The sequence below is a fragment of the Rhinatrema bivittatum genome, chromosome 8, assembly GCF_901001135.1.
Source record: "Rhinatrema bivittatum chromosome 8, aRhiBiv1.1, whole genome shotgun sequence".
In the NCBI taxonomy this organism is placed as follows: domain Eukaryota; kingdom Metazoa; phylum Chordata; class Amphibia; order Gymnophiona; family Rhinatrematidae; genus Rhinatrema; species Rhinatrema bivittatum.
The window spans coordinates 239,531,744-239,545,512 of NC_042622.1; the positions used below are offsets into that span (position 1 = coordinate 239,531,744).

The following is a 13,769-nucleotide window of genomic DNA, read 5'->3' on the forward strand; positions in this document are numbered from 1 at the left end:
CAGTAGACAACATTCAAGCGGACTTTCTCAGTCAACAGCTCGACCCCCGGAGAGTGGGAACTGTCCGGGAAGGCAATGACACTTCTCACTCGTCGGTGGGGGACGCCCCGACTAGACCTAATGGCTACCTGCATGAATGCAAAGGCGGTTTGTTTTTTCAGACAACAGAGGGAGCATGGGGTAGATGCCCTGGTACTGCCGTGGCCCCAAGATCCTGTTTCCTCCATGGCCATTGAGAATTCCTGCGACAGTCCCACAGGGGCCCTGTGATTCTTGTGGCCACGGAGGCCATGGTTTGCGGATCTCGTCAACCTAGCGGTTGATGGCCCAGTGCGTCTTGGTCATCTTCCCAACCTGCTTTGGCAGGGTCCGGTATCTTTTGATCAGGCGGCTCGCTTTTGTCTAGCAGATTGGCTTATGAGAGGCGATAGCTGAGAGAGAGGGGTTACCCGGAGGCGATTACCACTGCTCAGTTCAAGAAAAACCTCTACTTCCCTTACTTATGCTCATGTATGGAAAGTCTTTGATTCTTGGTGTAACGCATTGGACGTGTCTCCACGCCAGGCCACACTAGTTCACATTTTGGCATTCTTGCAGGAGGGTTTAAAGAAGGGACTCGCTTAGTCTGCTCTGCGTCCAGGTGGCAGAGCTAGGCTGTTTGCGTGGTGCAGTAGATGGTTCGTCTCTTGCAACGCATCCTGATGTGGCTCGTTTTTTGAAGGGGGCCAAACATTTGAATCCGCCGTTTCAGGCTCCCTGTCAGTCATGGAGCTTGAACTTGGTTCTTCGTGGTCTCTGAACCTCCCTTTGAACCTCTTAAGCAGGCTACCTTGAAGGATCTAACACGCAAAACGGAAATTCAGGCCTTGTCCTGCCGTGAACACTTTTTGCATATCTTGGATTCAGTGATTTCGCTTTGGACTAAGAACATAAGAAATTGCCTTGCTGGGTCAGAGCAAGGGTCCATCAAGCCCAGCATCCTGTTTACAACAGAGGCCAAAACCAGGCCTCAAGAACCTGGCAATTACCCAAACACTAAGAAGATCCCACACTACTGATGCAATTAATAGCAGTGGCTATTCCCTAAGTAAAATTGATTAATGGCCATTAATGGACTTCTCCTCCAAGAACTTATCCAAACCTTTTTTGAACCCAGCTACACTAACTGCACTAACCACATCCTCTGGCAACAAATTCCGGAGCTTTATTGTGCGTTGAGTGAGAGAATTTTCTCCGATTAGACTGGATATGCGTGAAGTATCGGTCTTCCTCCCCTGCCGTTGAAGCAGAGAGCTATGCTGGATATGCGTGAAGTATCAGTTTTTCTTTTCTACCAAAAGTGGTTTCTGCATTTTCAGTCAATAGAGCTCCTGGCGTTGACCGATCTAAATCTGGAGTCTCCTCAGGGTAGAGACTTAAGGAAGCTTGATGTGTGCCTCATACTCTTACAATATTTTGGAGACTACTAATGCCTTTCATCTCTCGGACCATCTTTGTCTTATGGAGCAGTCCTAAGAAGGGCTGTCAAGCTTCTTAGACTACTATTGCATGATGGCTAAAGGAGGCCGTCACTTCGACATACCTTTGTCGTGGCAGACCAGTTCCTGATGGTCTGAAGGCTCATTCGCTTCACTCCCAGGCAGCTTCATGGGTGGAGAGCCAGTGTTTCTCTGCAAGAGATTTGCAGGGCAGTGACTTGAAAGTCTTTGCACACTCTTGCAAAACATCGGTTGGATGTTTGGGCTCTGGACATGGGACTCCTTCAGCAGCAGTGTGCTGCGGGGAGGGCTCTCCCGGATCCCACCCAATTTAGGGCAGCTTGGGTACATCCCAGCAGTCTAGACTGATCCTGGTACATACAGGGAAAGGAAAATTTGGTTCTTACCTGCTAAGTTTTGTTCCTGTAGTACCAAGGATCAGTCCAGACGCCCGCCCAGTTCATTTTTCGGAGAGCCCGCTTACTAGCTACTTCTATTTCTTTTCTTTGCATGGTTTAGGAGACTCTGAAGAATATCCATTTTCTCCATGTTCATTTTTCTTGTATATAGTCTTTATTAGTCTTGATCTAGTCATTGATTGTCCTAATTCCATAATTTCTGCTTTGTTTCAATATACTGGAGGATCGCAGATGGCACACGGGGTTATAGAGTGCCTTGAACTTTTTTTCCTGACTCCACCTGCTGGAAGGGGGACACAACCCAGCAGTCTGGACTGATCCTTCGTACTACAGGAACAAAAATTAGCAGGTAAGAACCAATTTTCCTTCAATCTTTAGACACCCCTAGGATCCTCATATAGGCATTGAACCCATCTAATATAGCATTTCCCATATTGAGTTTACCAAGGACCTTGCAGAGAAGGCCAGTGAACCCTATCAAAGGCCTTTTCAGCATCTATGGCTAAAAGGACCAGGGGGGTGCCCTCTTTTGCAGTTAAAGTACTCTTCACACATTGTCTGAAGACAAGCAACTGGGGACAAATCCTGATCTTCATGGATAAGAGGGGCCACCGTCTCTGAATTCTTTTGTGAAGCATTATCACCTAGATGTAATCATGTGGGAGGAGTCCACTTATGAGGCAAGGGAATAGAAACTTTGGTACTTCCCACTTGTAATGGCTGAACTAGTGTAGGATGAGAAGATGGCAAGAAACTTTACCTTCTAACTTCCTTACGGGCCGATACAGTTGGAGCACACTGTTAACCCGCCATTGGATGCATGTTTTCGACGCACTACCCTTACCCCTTATTCAGTAAGGGGCCGAAAACACTCATCCAATCCCCCGAACCTAATAGTGCCCACAACAGGGCCATCAACATGCATTTGCATATTAGGTATTCCCACACGATTCAGAAAACAAAATGTGCAGCCAAGCCAAAGGTAGGTGCTAATTTCTTCAGGCACCCTCTGACTTAATATCATGGCAATATTAAGTCTGAGGTCCTGAAAGTTTCCAAAAGTGGAAAAAAAAAGTCTGCCCGCGGCTGTCGGGTCAAACTGGGTGCTCAATTTTGACTGTCTGGTTTCCAAGCCCATGGCTTGTCAGCGGGCTCGAACACACCAGCAAAATTGAGCATTGGCTGTCAAACCTGGTGACAGCCACTGCTTCGGTCCAAAAGGAGGCGCTAGGGATGCGCTAGTGTCCCAAGTGCCTCCTTTTGCCTATTTTTACCATCAGGCCTCATTTATGACCATCATTCATAAAATCTTAAATGATGATCTTCATGGTCTAAAAGGCTTAAACATAACCCCCCAAAACCCACAAAAAAACCTACGCTCCAACACAGGATTCCTAAACATCCCCACCTTAAGAGACTCATCTTTCAACTACGCGAGAGCATTTTCCATTGCTTCCCCCAAAACTTGGAACACCCTACCCATAGAACTGAGGACCCAGCACATCCAAAAAACATTTAAAAAAGACCTAAACATTTTTATTCCGCAAACTCTATTCTGACACCTGATCATCCCAGCACTCAACAGAACTCGCAAGCATAATCCTTCTTCATGCTCTCCTGATGTACCCTCCTTTTCTACCCCTCCCTGCTCACTCCCTTGATCCATGAAGTCCTTTGAAAATGTTCTCCGCAATATTCTGTTATTCAAACGACTAAGAAAATATGTTGATTGTTCACAAAACCCTACTGTTCCCAACTACTATGTTAACTCCATTTGATTGTAAGATAATTGCATATGTTGGATGATTGCAGATTTGTAAACCGTTATGATGGCTCTACCGAATAACAGTATATAAAACCCTACAAATTTGAATAGAGAATCGCACGCACAGGAGTGGCCTGTGCGCGTGCTGGGAGAGTGGGCGTTTGCCCGCTCTCCCGCGGACTTTACTGTATCAGCCCGTCGGTCCTGCTACATCAGTCCAGGACCTACCCAGGAAGCACAGCTGTGTAATTGTGATTGTTCTAGCTGGATTTATGCTGAAGATTAGTTTGAGCATCTACTGGTAGGGAGAAATAATCCACTTGTAATGGCTGGACTGGTGTAGCACTAATGGCAAGGAAATTAGCAGGTACATTTCTTCTTACCCTTTTTTGTCTGAAGCTTTCTCAAATATCCTAAAATTTTCAGTGACAAACTTGGCAGCTGTCTGCTGTGCAAGGAGTGGGAGGAGCCTGTGGGAAGACCTGTACATGCTCAAAGCAGATCTAAACTCAGACTGTAGTAGTTAGCTATTTTATATCTCTAGGAAGCCCACCTAGTGAGGTTTCAGTAGTAGTGTAGGGGTTAGGGGCCACTTTTACATGCAGAGTGAGATGTATAAACACAACAGTGCACTCTTGTGAAGATTTGTCCTTCCGAGTGAGGAAACTCTCAGATGAGACTTGTATATTGTTCTCTTCAACCTAGTGTACCGTTCCGTTCATATATCTCACTCTGCATGTAAAAAGTGGCCCCTAACCCCTACACTACTACCAGAACCTCACCTCTAGTTACTAGGTGGGCTTCCTATAATAGCATAAACAGCTGCTTATTATGGTCTCGCTCCCTCTCTTGCTTTAAAAAAAAAAAAATAAATAAAATTTGCATTGCACCATGCATTATTGGCGTTAAGGCGTTTTTTTGCATACGAAATGCCATGTGATTTGATAAATGACCCTGTCAATGTTAGATGTTCAGGTGAGACTAAAAATGACTTGACCAGGTGCAGTCTGTCATCCCAACTTGGTAGTTCTATTATGCTTGTCCACTGAGAATCTTAATTCCCTGTACGTACCTGGATCAGTCCAGACAGTGGGTTATGTCCCCAATCCAGCAGATGGAGTCAGCCAAAGCTTTGAGGGGTGTCACCAGGAGTGCTACTACCCCCTCTGCAGGAGTTCAGTATCTTCTGACTCCAGCAGATGCGAGTAGTGAATCCGGGTTGCTCCCGATTACCTCAGGCAGTTCTTTTATTTCTTCTCTGATTTGCTTTTCTCTCTGCCTACTTCTTTTTGGATCAAGTTGTTTAGAAAAAAAAAAAAAAAAAAAAAATTTAGAGGGCTCTAATTGGGAGGCGTGGCTTCCCTCGGTGTTTGTCTTGCTCTCTCTTCTTCTTCTCTCCTTGCGAGCGGGGTAGGTAAGTGTTGTTTTGCCTTTACTTTTCTCCTTGCTTGCAGCTGATCTTCGACGGAGGGGCTCGCGGAGGACATTAGAACCGGCCCCTCCGCGTTCTCTCTCCCTTGCCCGCGGCCATTTTCGCGGCTCCTCGTGGGCTGCAGAGGCAGGCAGGGAGAGCGTCGGCGGCGGGTCGCGCGGCCAGGAGGCCCCCCCGCGGTGCCGGTTTTTTTCCTCCTTTCGGGTTGTGCAGGCCGTCCGGGCCCCCTCCCGCAGCGGCGCTTCCGTTCTCGGCCCCCCCCCGAGGCTCTGCCGGGTGGTTTATTCTGCCGGGCCTGTTTACCTGCTCAGCCCCGATGCCGCGGCCAGAGCGCTGCTCTGCTTGCGGCGAGCTGGGCTCGCGGATCTCGAGGGAGGGCATTTGTGCGAGGTGTCTCCCCGGGGGGGAGGGCACCTCGCGGCCCCTCATCGATTTCCCCCGCTTAGCAGGTCTGCCCGGGCGGCGGGGGCCCGGCCCCTCCCCCATTCCTGGCGGGAACGGCGGCCATTTTACACTCTGCAACCCCCTGATGGGGAACAGACGGCGCTTGGGACCGGGGATGCGGGGGAGTCCCCCGCCACAATTTACTCCCCGAATCGGACCCGGATGACAGTCCCACCGGGGGCCCCCCCCTCGGAGCCCCCCTCCGGGAGACAGGGGTTTTCCCCAGAGTTTATACTTTTGCTGCACACGGCATATCTGCAGAGCCTTGAGCCTCCCACGGGGCCCCTCCACACAAGATACCGCGGCCCTCCCTACCTGCGGGGCCCCTCTGCCTCCCCCGGCCCCCCCCGCTCCGGCGGGTGTGGGGGCCCCCCTCCCTCCCGCTCGCGCCGGCTCCCGGGAAGCTCGGGGACTGCGGGCACAGGACCAGGTTCCCCTGGATCGGATCCGGCAGGACCCGGGTCAAGGGGACTCCACTTCAGAAGGTGATGATCCGCACACGCTGCGTCTGTTCCAGAGGGAAGAGCTGGAGGACCTCCTGCCACAGGTTATTAAGGAGTTGGACCTCGATCCACCACCGGAGCCCCCCGCGCCCGTAGCGCCCGCTGTGGTCACTTCCTCTAGGAAGGGGGATCCGGTCTTGGCAGCCCGGAGGCCGAGGGCTCGGGCTTTTCCCATTCATGATTCTTTCCTCCAGCTTCTCACCGGGGAGTGGGATGCCCCGGAAGCTGCCTTCAAGGGCAGCCGGACCATGGAGAGGCTCTACCCACTGCCGGACGATTTTCCTAGATCTCATCAAGGTACCGAAAAGTGGACCTCCGCGGTTGAAGCGGTCACGAAGAGGACAACCATCCCAGTGACAGGGGGTGCGGCCTTACGGACGCACAAGATCGCAAGTTGGAGGTCTTCCTCAAGCGGGTCTTCGAGGTCTCCGCGGTAGGCTTGCGAGCGGTGATGTGTAGCTCGATGGTTTCAGCGGGCCAGCCTTCTCTGGGTTCAACAACTGCTCACCTCTCAGGTCCTACCGGCTGGGGAGGCCGCCCAGGCGGATAGACTGGAAGCGGCGGTTGCTTATGGCGCTGACGCCTCCTATGACCTGTTTCGGGTCCTCGCCCGCTCCATGGCCTCGGTGGTAGCGGCACGGCGCCTTCTATGGCTCCGCAACTGGGCGGCGGATACATCCTCCAAGTCGAGTCTGGGCTCCCTGCCATTCAGGGGCAAGTTCCTGTTCGGGGAGGATTTGGATCAAATCATCAAGACGCTGGGGGAAAATGCGGTTCATCGCCTGCCGGAGGACAGGTATCGTTCCACCAGGACTTTTCCGTCCACTCGGACCAGAGCCAGAGCGCAACGGCGCTACCGGAACTACAGACCGGCGGCAACCAGGCCCTCTGCCCCCAGGTCTCAGCCCTGGTCTCGCTCCTTTCGCGGGCGCCGCCCCGCGCGTCCCGCCCCCGCAGCTGGACAACCTCCGCCCAAGTCCTCGCAATGATGTTCAGCTCGCCCACTCCGCCGTCCCCAGGATCGGGGGGGCGACTGGCGTTCTTCTACGAGGAGTGGGCGCGAATCACCTCGGATCAGTGGGTCTTGGACACCATCGGACAAGGTTACGCGTTGGAGTTTGTACGCGCTCCAAAGGGACGGTTCATATTCTCCCCTTGCGGCTCGGACACCAAGCGACAGGCGGTGCAGTTGACCCTGGACAGACTTTGGGAGATAGGCGCCATTGCGCCCGTGCCCTTCGGAGAGGTGGGCTCGGGCCATTATTCCATCTACTTCGTGGTGCCAAAGAAGGACGGTTCCTACCGGCCCCATTCTGGACTTGAAAGAAGTCAACAAATCACTTCGGTTGGTTCGGTTCCGCATGGAAACGCTGCGGTCCGTGATCGCGGCGTGCATCGGGGGGAATTCCTGGCCTCCTTGGACCTGACGGAGGCCTACCTCCACATCCCCATTCGCCGGGAGCATCATTGTCTACTACGGTTCAAGATTCTGGATCAACATTTCCAGTTTGTGGCTCTCCCGTTCGGGCTGGCAACGGCTCCGCGCACTTTCACCAAGATCATGGTGGTGGTAGCGGCTGCCTTGCGGAAGGAGGGGATCCTAGTTCATCCTTACCTGGACGATTGGCTCATTCGAGCGAAGTCTTTTCGGCATGGACAGGAGGCGGTGGCCAGAGTCATAGAGTTTCTGCAGTCCCTAGGATGGGTGGTGAACTTTTCCAAGAGCTCCCTGGTGCCCTCGCAGCGCTTGGATTTCCTGGGGGCGACCTTCGACACCCGTGTGGGCAGCGGTCTTTCTACGCCAGGACAAGGCGCAAGCTCTACGGGAACACATACAACGGTTTTCTGCGTTATCGGTTCCCACCTCCTGGGACTACCTGCAGCTCCTAGGGGTGATGGGTTCCACCATCGACATGGTCCCTTGGGCATTTGCGCACCTCAGGCCTCTACAGAGAGCGCTTCTATCCCGCTGGAAGCCGCTTTCGCAGGACTACCAGGTGCTCCTTCCCCTACCGCTGTTTGCCAGAAACAGTCCTGACCTGGTGGATGAATCCGGAGAATTTGGCCCGCGGCGTGTCTCTCGATCTGCCAAATTGGGTCGTGGTAACCACCGACGCCAGTCTTGTAGGCTGGGGAGCGGTCTGCGACCGCAGCGCCACGCAAGGAACGTGGTCCTCGGAGGAATCAAAGTGGTCCCATCAATCTACTGGAGACCAGAGCGGTTCAGATTAGCGCTCCAGCACTTCCTGCCTCTCCTCCAGAACCGGGGAGGTCAGGATCTTAATCGGACAATGCGACAACGGTGGCCTATATCAACCGGCAGGGCGGCACCCGCAGTCCGCAGGTCGCGCATCGAAACAGAGATGCTGATGCAGTGGGCGGAGCGGCATCTGGCCCGTCTGGCGGCCTCGCACATCGCGGGCGTGGACAACATCCAGGCCGATTACCTCAGCCGTCAGTTTTTTGGACCCCGGGGAATGGTCCCTCTCCGAGGCGATGCAGCTGCTCGTTCGGCGGTGGGGATCCCCCCACCTCGACCTCATGGCGTCCGCACGAAACACCAAGGCTCCCCGGTTCTTCAGCCGCCGCGGGGAGCGGAGGGCGTGGACGCTCTCGTACTCCCGTGGCCGGCCAACCTGCTCCTTTACGCGTTCCCGCCGTGGCCACTGGTGGGAAGACTACTCCGCCGCGTAGAGGTCCACCAGGGGACCGTGATCTTCGTCGCCCCGGAGTGGCCAAGACGACCTTGGTTTGCGGACCTGATCCAACTGGTGATCGACGGACCCATCCGTCTAGGACATCTCCCCCGCCTCCTTCACCAAGGCCCGGTATTTTTCGACCAGGCAGAACTCTTCTGTCTTGCGGCCTGGCTTTTGAGAGGCGCCGCCTCCGGCGCCGGGGCTACCAGGAGGCGGTAGTCTTAACACTGCTGCGTTCTCGGAAGACTTCGACGTCGGTAGCCTATGTGCGAGTCTGGAAGGTGTTCGAGCTGTGGTGTGCCGGCCTGAACACGAGTCCCGCTGAGGCTTCGGTTCCTCAGATACTTCAGTTCCTGCAAGCAGGGGTGGACAAGGGGCTTGCATACAACTCTCTCCGGGTTCAGGTGGCCGCCCTTGGCTCGCTCCTGCGGGACGGGGGATCCCGGCTACAACACCCGGATATTCTCCGTTTTCTCAAAGGGGTCAAACACATGCGGCCTCCGGTGCGGAATCCTTGTCCTTCCTGAGTCTCAACCTGGTGCTACGGGCCATGTCTGGCCCTCCGTTGAACCACTGCGGAATGCGACGATCAAGGATCTCACTCTCAAGACGGTGTTTCTGGTGGCTATCTGCTCCGCTCGGCGCATCTCGGAGCTGCAGGCCCTGTCGTGCAGGGAACCCTACCTCCGGTTCTCGGACTCCGGGGTTTCGATTCGCACTGTTCCCTCCTTTCTCCCGAAGGTGGTGTCCGCGTTCCATGTGAATCAGACGGTGGAGCTCCCTTCCTTCTCCTCCTCGGAACCGAGGTCTCTCCGCCTTCTGGACGTCAAGCGTACCCTACACCTCTATCTGGAGGCTACGAATGATTTCCGGACTTCTGACCATCTCTTCGTCCTCTGGTCCGGCCCTCGGAAGGGAGCTCAGGCCACGAAGACGACCATTGCCAGATGGTTGAAGGCTGGCATTGCCGCTTCCTACATTGGGGTGGGACGGACTCCCCCGCCCGGTATTGTTGCGCATTCTACACACGGCCTCTTGGGCGGAGACCCGCTCGGTCTCCTCTCAAGAAATCTGTAGGGCAGCCACCTGGAAGTCGTTACACACGTTCTCCAGACACTATCGTCTTCACCTCGCTTCCTCGGTCTTTGGACACTTTGGTGAGCAGGTTCTACGAGCGGGTCTCGCAGGACCCCACCCGGTTTAGGGACGCTTGGGTACATCCCACTGTCTGGACTGATCCAGGTACGTACAGGGAAAAGAAAATTATTCCTTACCTGCTAATTTTCGTTCCTGTAGTACCATGGATCAGTCCAGACGCCCACCGCATTTGGGTCCTATTCCTGCTCGACGGGGTTTTTCTCATACGGGACGGTAGTATTTTCTGTCTCTCATGATTGCTCAGTTCTTCCCTGTTTTGTCACAGTTCTGTTTTGGGGTTGACACGCTGACCTTTTTTGTCCCCCCACCCGTTGGTGGGAAGGGTTCTACGGCTGATTGTTGCCGTTCATTAAACTTGATCCAATATGGGGGTTCTTGTTTTTACTCGGGCTTGGATATTCTCGATACTGAACTCCTGCAGAGGGGGTAGTAGCACTCCTGGTGACGCCCCCTCAAAGCTTTGGCTGACTCCATCTGCTGGATTGGGGACATAACCCACTGTCTGGACTGATCCATGGTACTACAGGAACGAAAATTAGCAGGTAAGGAATAATTTTCTTTTCCCCTGCTTATTAGGGGCATGGAAGCTTTTGGTACAGAAATACTAGAATGCTGCTTGAGTTCAGCAACTTAGTTCTGTCTCCACTTGCCAGTAGCTGAGCAAAATCTCAGGAGTGGTCTGGTAGGACTTAAGTAGCAGGTAAGAACACAACTCTTCCATACTGGAGGATATATCTCCAAATAGAATGGAGGCACTTTGAAGCCCCTACAGAAAACGGCATAGGGTTTACATCTCCTATGAAATGAAACTTAAGCTATGATAACTTTCTAAACAAAAATAGTATCAGGTTGGGGTCAGCAGCAGCTTCTACCTTCCACTCTAGCTACAGGGGAAAATAAGTCTAAATATCAGCATCTGGCCACAAGAGCCACAGGACTTAAACATAACATGTATTCCTTGTGAGGGAGGGAGTGACTTATGAACTTGAGTATTGGTGCAGAAGAAGCGCTTTTTTTTTTTTTTTTTTCAGTAAAGTGCTCCAGTGGGGTAGACTGGAACATTTGGGAACTTCTTGAGGGTGTTGGTGGCTGCATGGGTTTGACACCCAATGGAAACACAAAATTCAAGAGAAACTGGGATAAGCACGATTCTAGGGAAAGTCAGATTAACTAGTCTGTTCAGTGCAGGGAAGATGGCAGTAGACATGATTCTTGTCTGTCTCGTTTTCTTTATGCTCAGCATGGTTGGAAACTCTAGGGTGTTTTTTTATTCTAGAAATCTGATCCTGTTGTGTCCTACCGTGAGACGGTCAGTGAAGAATCCAGCCAGCTTTGCCTTTCCAAGTCCCCTAACAAACATAATCGACTGTACATGAAGGCCCGCCCCTTCCCAGATGGTTTAGCTGAGGACATTGACAAGGGTGATGTGGCTGCTCGACAGGAGCTGAAGCAGCGTGCCCGGTATCTGGCTGAGAAGTATGAGTGGGATGTTGCAGAAGCCAGAAAGATCTGGTGCTTTGGGCCCGATGGCACTGGCCCCAACATTCTTACAGACATCACCAAAGGAGTCCAGTACCTGAATGAAATCAAGGACAGCGTTGTGGCTGGCTTCCAGTGGGCAACCAAAGAGGTATGGGGAGTGCTTTAAATATTGGTGGGGGGGGGGGGGGGGGTATAATTCAGAATAATGTAGAACACTATTTTAGTGGAGGTAAGGTGGCCCCTGATGTGAAACAGCACAACTACTAACTGATCTGATTATGTAATTCATAACTTGAGGTGGGGGATAATGCATAAACTTGTGTTCCCTGTGCATACCCAGATCAGTCCGGACTGCTGGGTTTTGCCTCCCTTCCAGCAGATGGAGACAGAGAAATACTGAAGGGGGGTGCCCTTCAAGCTTTTCTGTCTCTAGCAGATGAAGATGGCAGAGCCTGTGGTCCTGGTACTTAGGTGTTCTTACAAAAAAAGAACATGTTGCCTCCCAAGGGAAAGTTGTTTGGTTTTTTTTTTTTGTTTTGGTTTTTCTTCTGAGCTTCCCTCCTTGGTTGTAGGCTTGGTGGGGGTTAGCTTCTAGCAGCCCTCCATTTCCAGAGCTATTCAAAACCGGTGAGTAACTCTGATTCACTGATGGGCCAGTCCCTCCCCCCTGGCCCAGAAAAGGTAGTAAATTCCTGAGGCCTCAGCTTCTAGCTAATTACCATGTTTAAAAAAAAAAAATAAAAAAAAAATTTCAGCAGCACAACAGGCTCCCAAGTTCAAGGTTTTTAGGCTTCCCTCTGCATCGTGACTATGCTGCACACGCCTCGTGTTGTGATGCCTGTGGGAAGCTGGCAACACGGCTCTCTTTGCAAAAACCTCTACATCGCTATATCTCGAGGAGAGAGGACCCAGTGGGAGGGGGAAAGCCTTTAGCATGGTCCTATGGTGCGGGTAAACTGCTGCTGTCTCGTGGAGCTAGGACTGCTCGGCAGCCATTTTTGTGTTCTGCTGATTGCGGATTTCTCTGCAAGGGGAGGGGATCTCCCTTGACAGCTGTCTCAACATGATCTGAGCCCTGGGTCGGGCCAGTCCCCTTTTTTGGCAGACTGTCTTGTTAATGCATAAGGCTTATTTAGCTAGCTGTATGCCATTAGGGGATCTGGATCCTAATCCAGGTCAGGCCTGGACCCCCTTCCCACAAAGGCTTCTAGGGCAGATCCTCCTGGGGTGTCTCACATTTTGGGTGGTCCAGGGAGCATCTGATCCAGGTGACAACTCAGCCATAGGAAATCCCTCTTTGGATCTGCTCAGAGCACATGGTGCCTGTGGAGGGGGATGATCCTCAGATCCTTCAGTTGCTTCATAGGGATTGAAATAGAGCCAGTGATCCCACATGTCCTCGCAGAGCTGGAGATACAGGGACAGGACAAAATGGATCCGGTCCTTCCTGGTCTACGCTCCCCGGCTAGAACTTTTCCTTTTCATCCCATGTTACTCCAGCTTATGTTCCAGGAGTGGGATACTACAGAAGCTAGCCTTCATATGGTGCAGGCTATGGATAAGTTGTATCAGCTGCCGGAGGATTCTCTAGACCTTCTAGGGGTTCCTAAGGTGGGTGTAGCAGTGTCTGTCACAAAACATACAACTCTTCCAGCCCTTGGGGTGGTGGCCCTTAAAGATCCCCAGGATCGTAAACTTTAAGTTCTTCTCGAATCTTTGAGGTGTCTGCCCTTGGTGTTAGGGCAGTAGTTTGCAACACAGCCTCAGATGGGTACAACAGCTCCTGAGTGCCAGGGAGCTATCCCCGGAGGAGGCAGCAATGGTGTATGGTGCCGATGCTTTGTATGATTTCCTTCGTACTTCCCGCACAATGGCTTCTGCGGTATCAGCCCGTAGACTTTTGTGGCTTTGTAATTGGTCAGCCGATGCTTCGTCCAAGTCGCAGTTGGGAGCACTTCCCTTTAAAGGGAAATTCCTTTTTGGAGACTATTTGGAGCAACTCATTAAATCCTTGGGATAATAAGGTATACAAGTTCCCTGAGGATAGGCTTAAAGCCTCCAGGGGTTTCAGTCCTTCCTGTTCTCATTTTAGGGGTCAGTGCCAGTTTTGATCACCCACCTCTGGCCAGAGGCAGCCATCAGACAGGCCCCAGTCTTGGGCTCATTCCTTTCGAGACCGTAGACCTGCCCGTGACAGGGTTGCTCCGGGTTCAGCAGGAGCTAAGTCCTCACAATGAAATAGTGCCGATCCATTCTGGTCGTAGGGGGCGTATCCCTATTTTACAAGGAATGGGTCAGAATAACATCTGACCACTGGGTTCTAAACATAACACTGTTACTGTTAGATTCTGCAGGTCCTTGGAGAAACGACACAATGTGACTCAGATGC

General features: G+C 52.3%; 1 protein-coding gene across 1 annotated transcript in view; it reads left to right on the forward strand.

The window, feature by feature from the left end:
* EEF2 (eukaryotic translation elongation factor 2) overlaps positions 1 to 13,769 on the forward strand; it is a 59,389-nt gene that overhangs the window by 35,077 nt on the left and 10,543 nt on the right. The window contains exon 12 of the mRNA XM_029614295.1: positions 11,175 to 11,528. Coding sequence (XP_029470155.1) covers positions 11,175 to 11,528 — 354 coding nt within the window. The remainder of the gene's footprint in view (positions 1 to 11,174; positions 11,529 to 13,769) is intronic.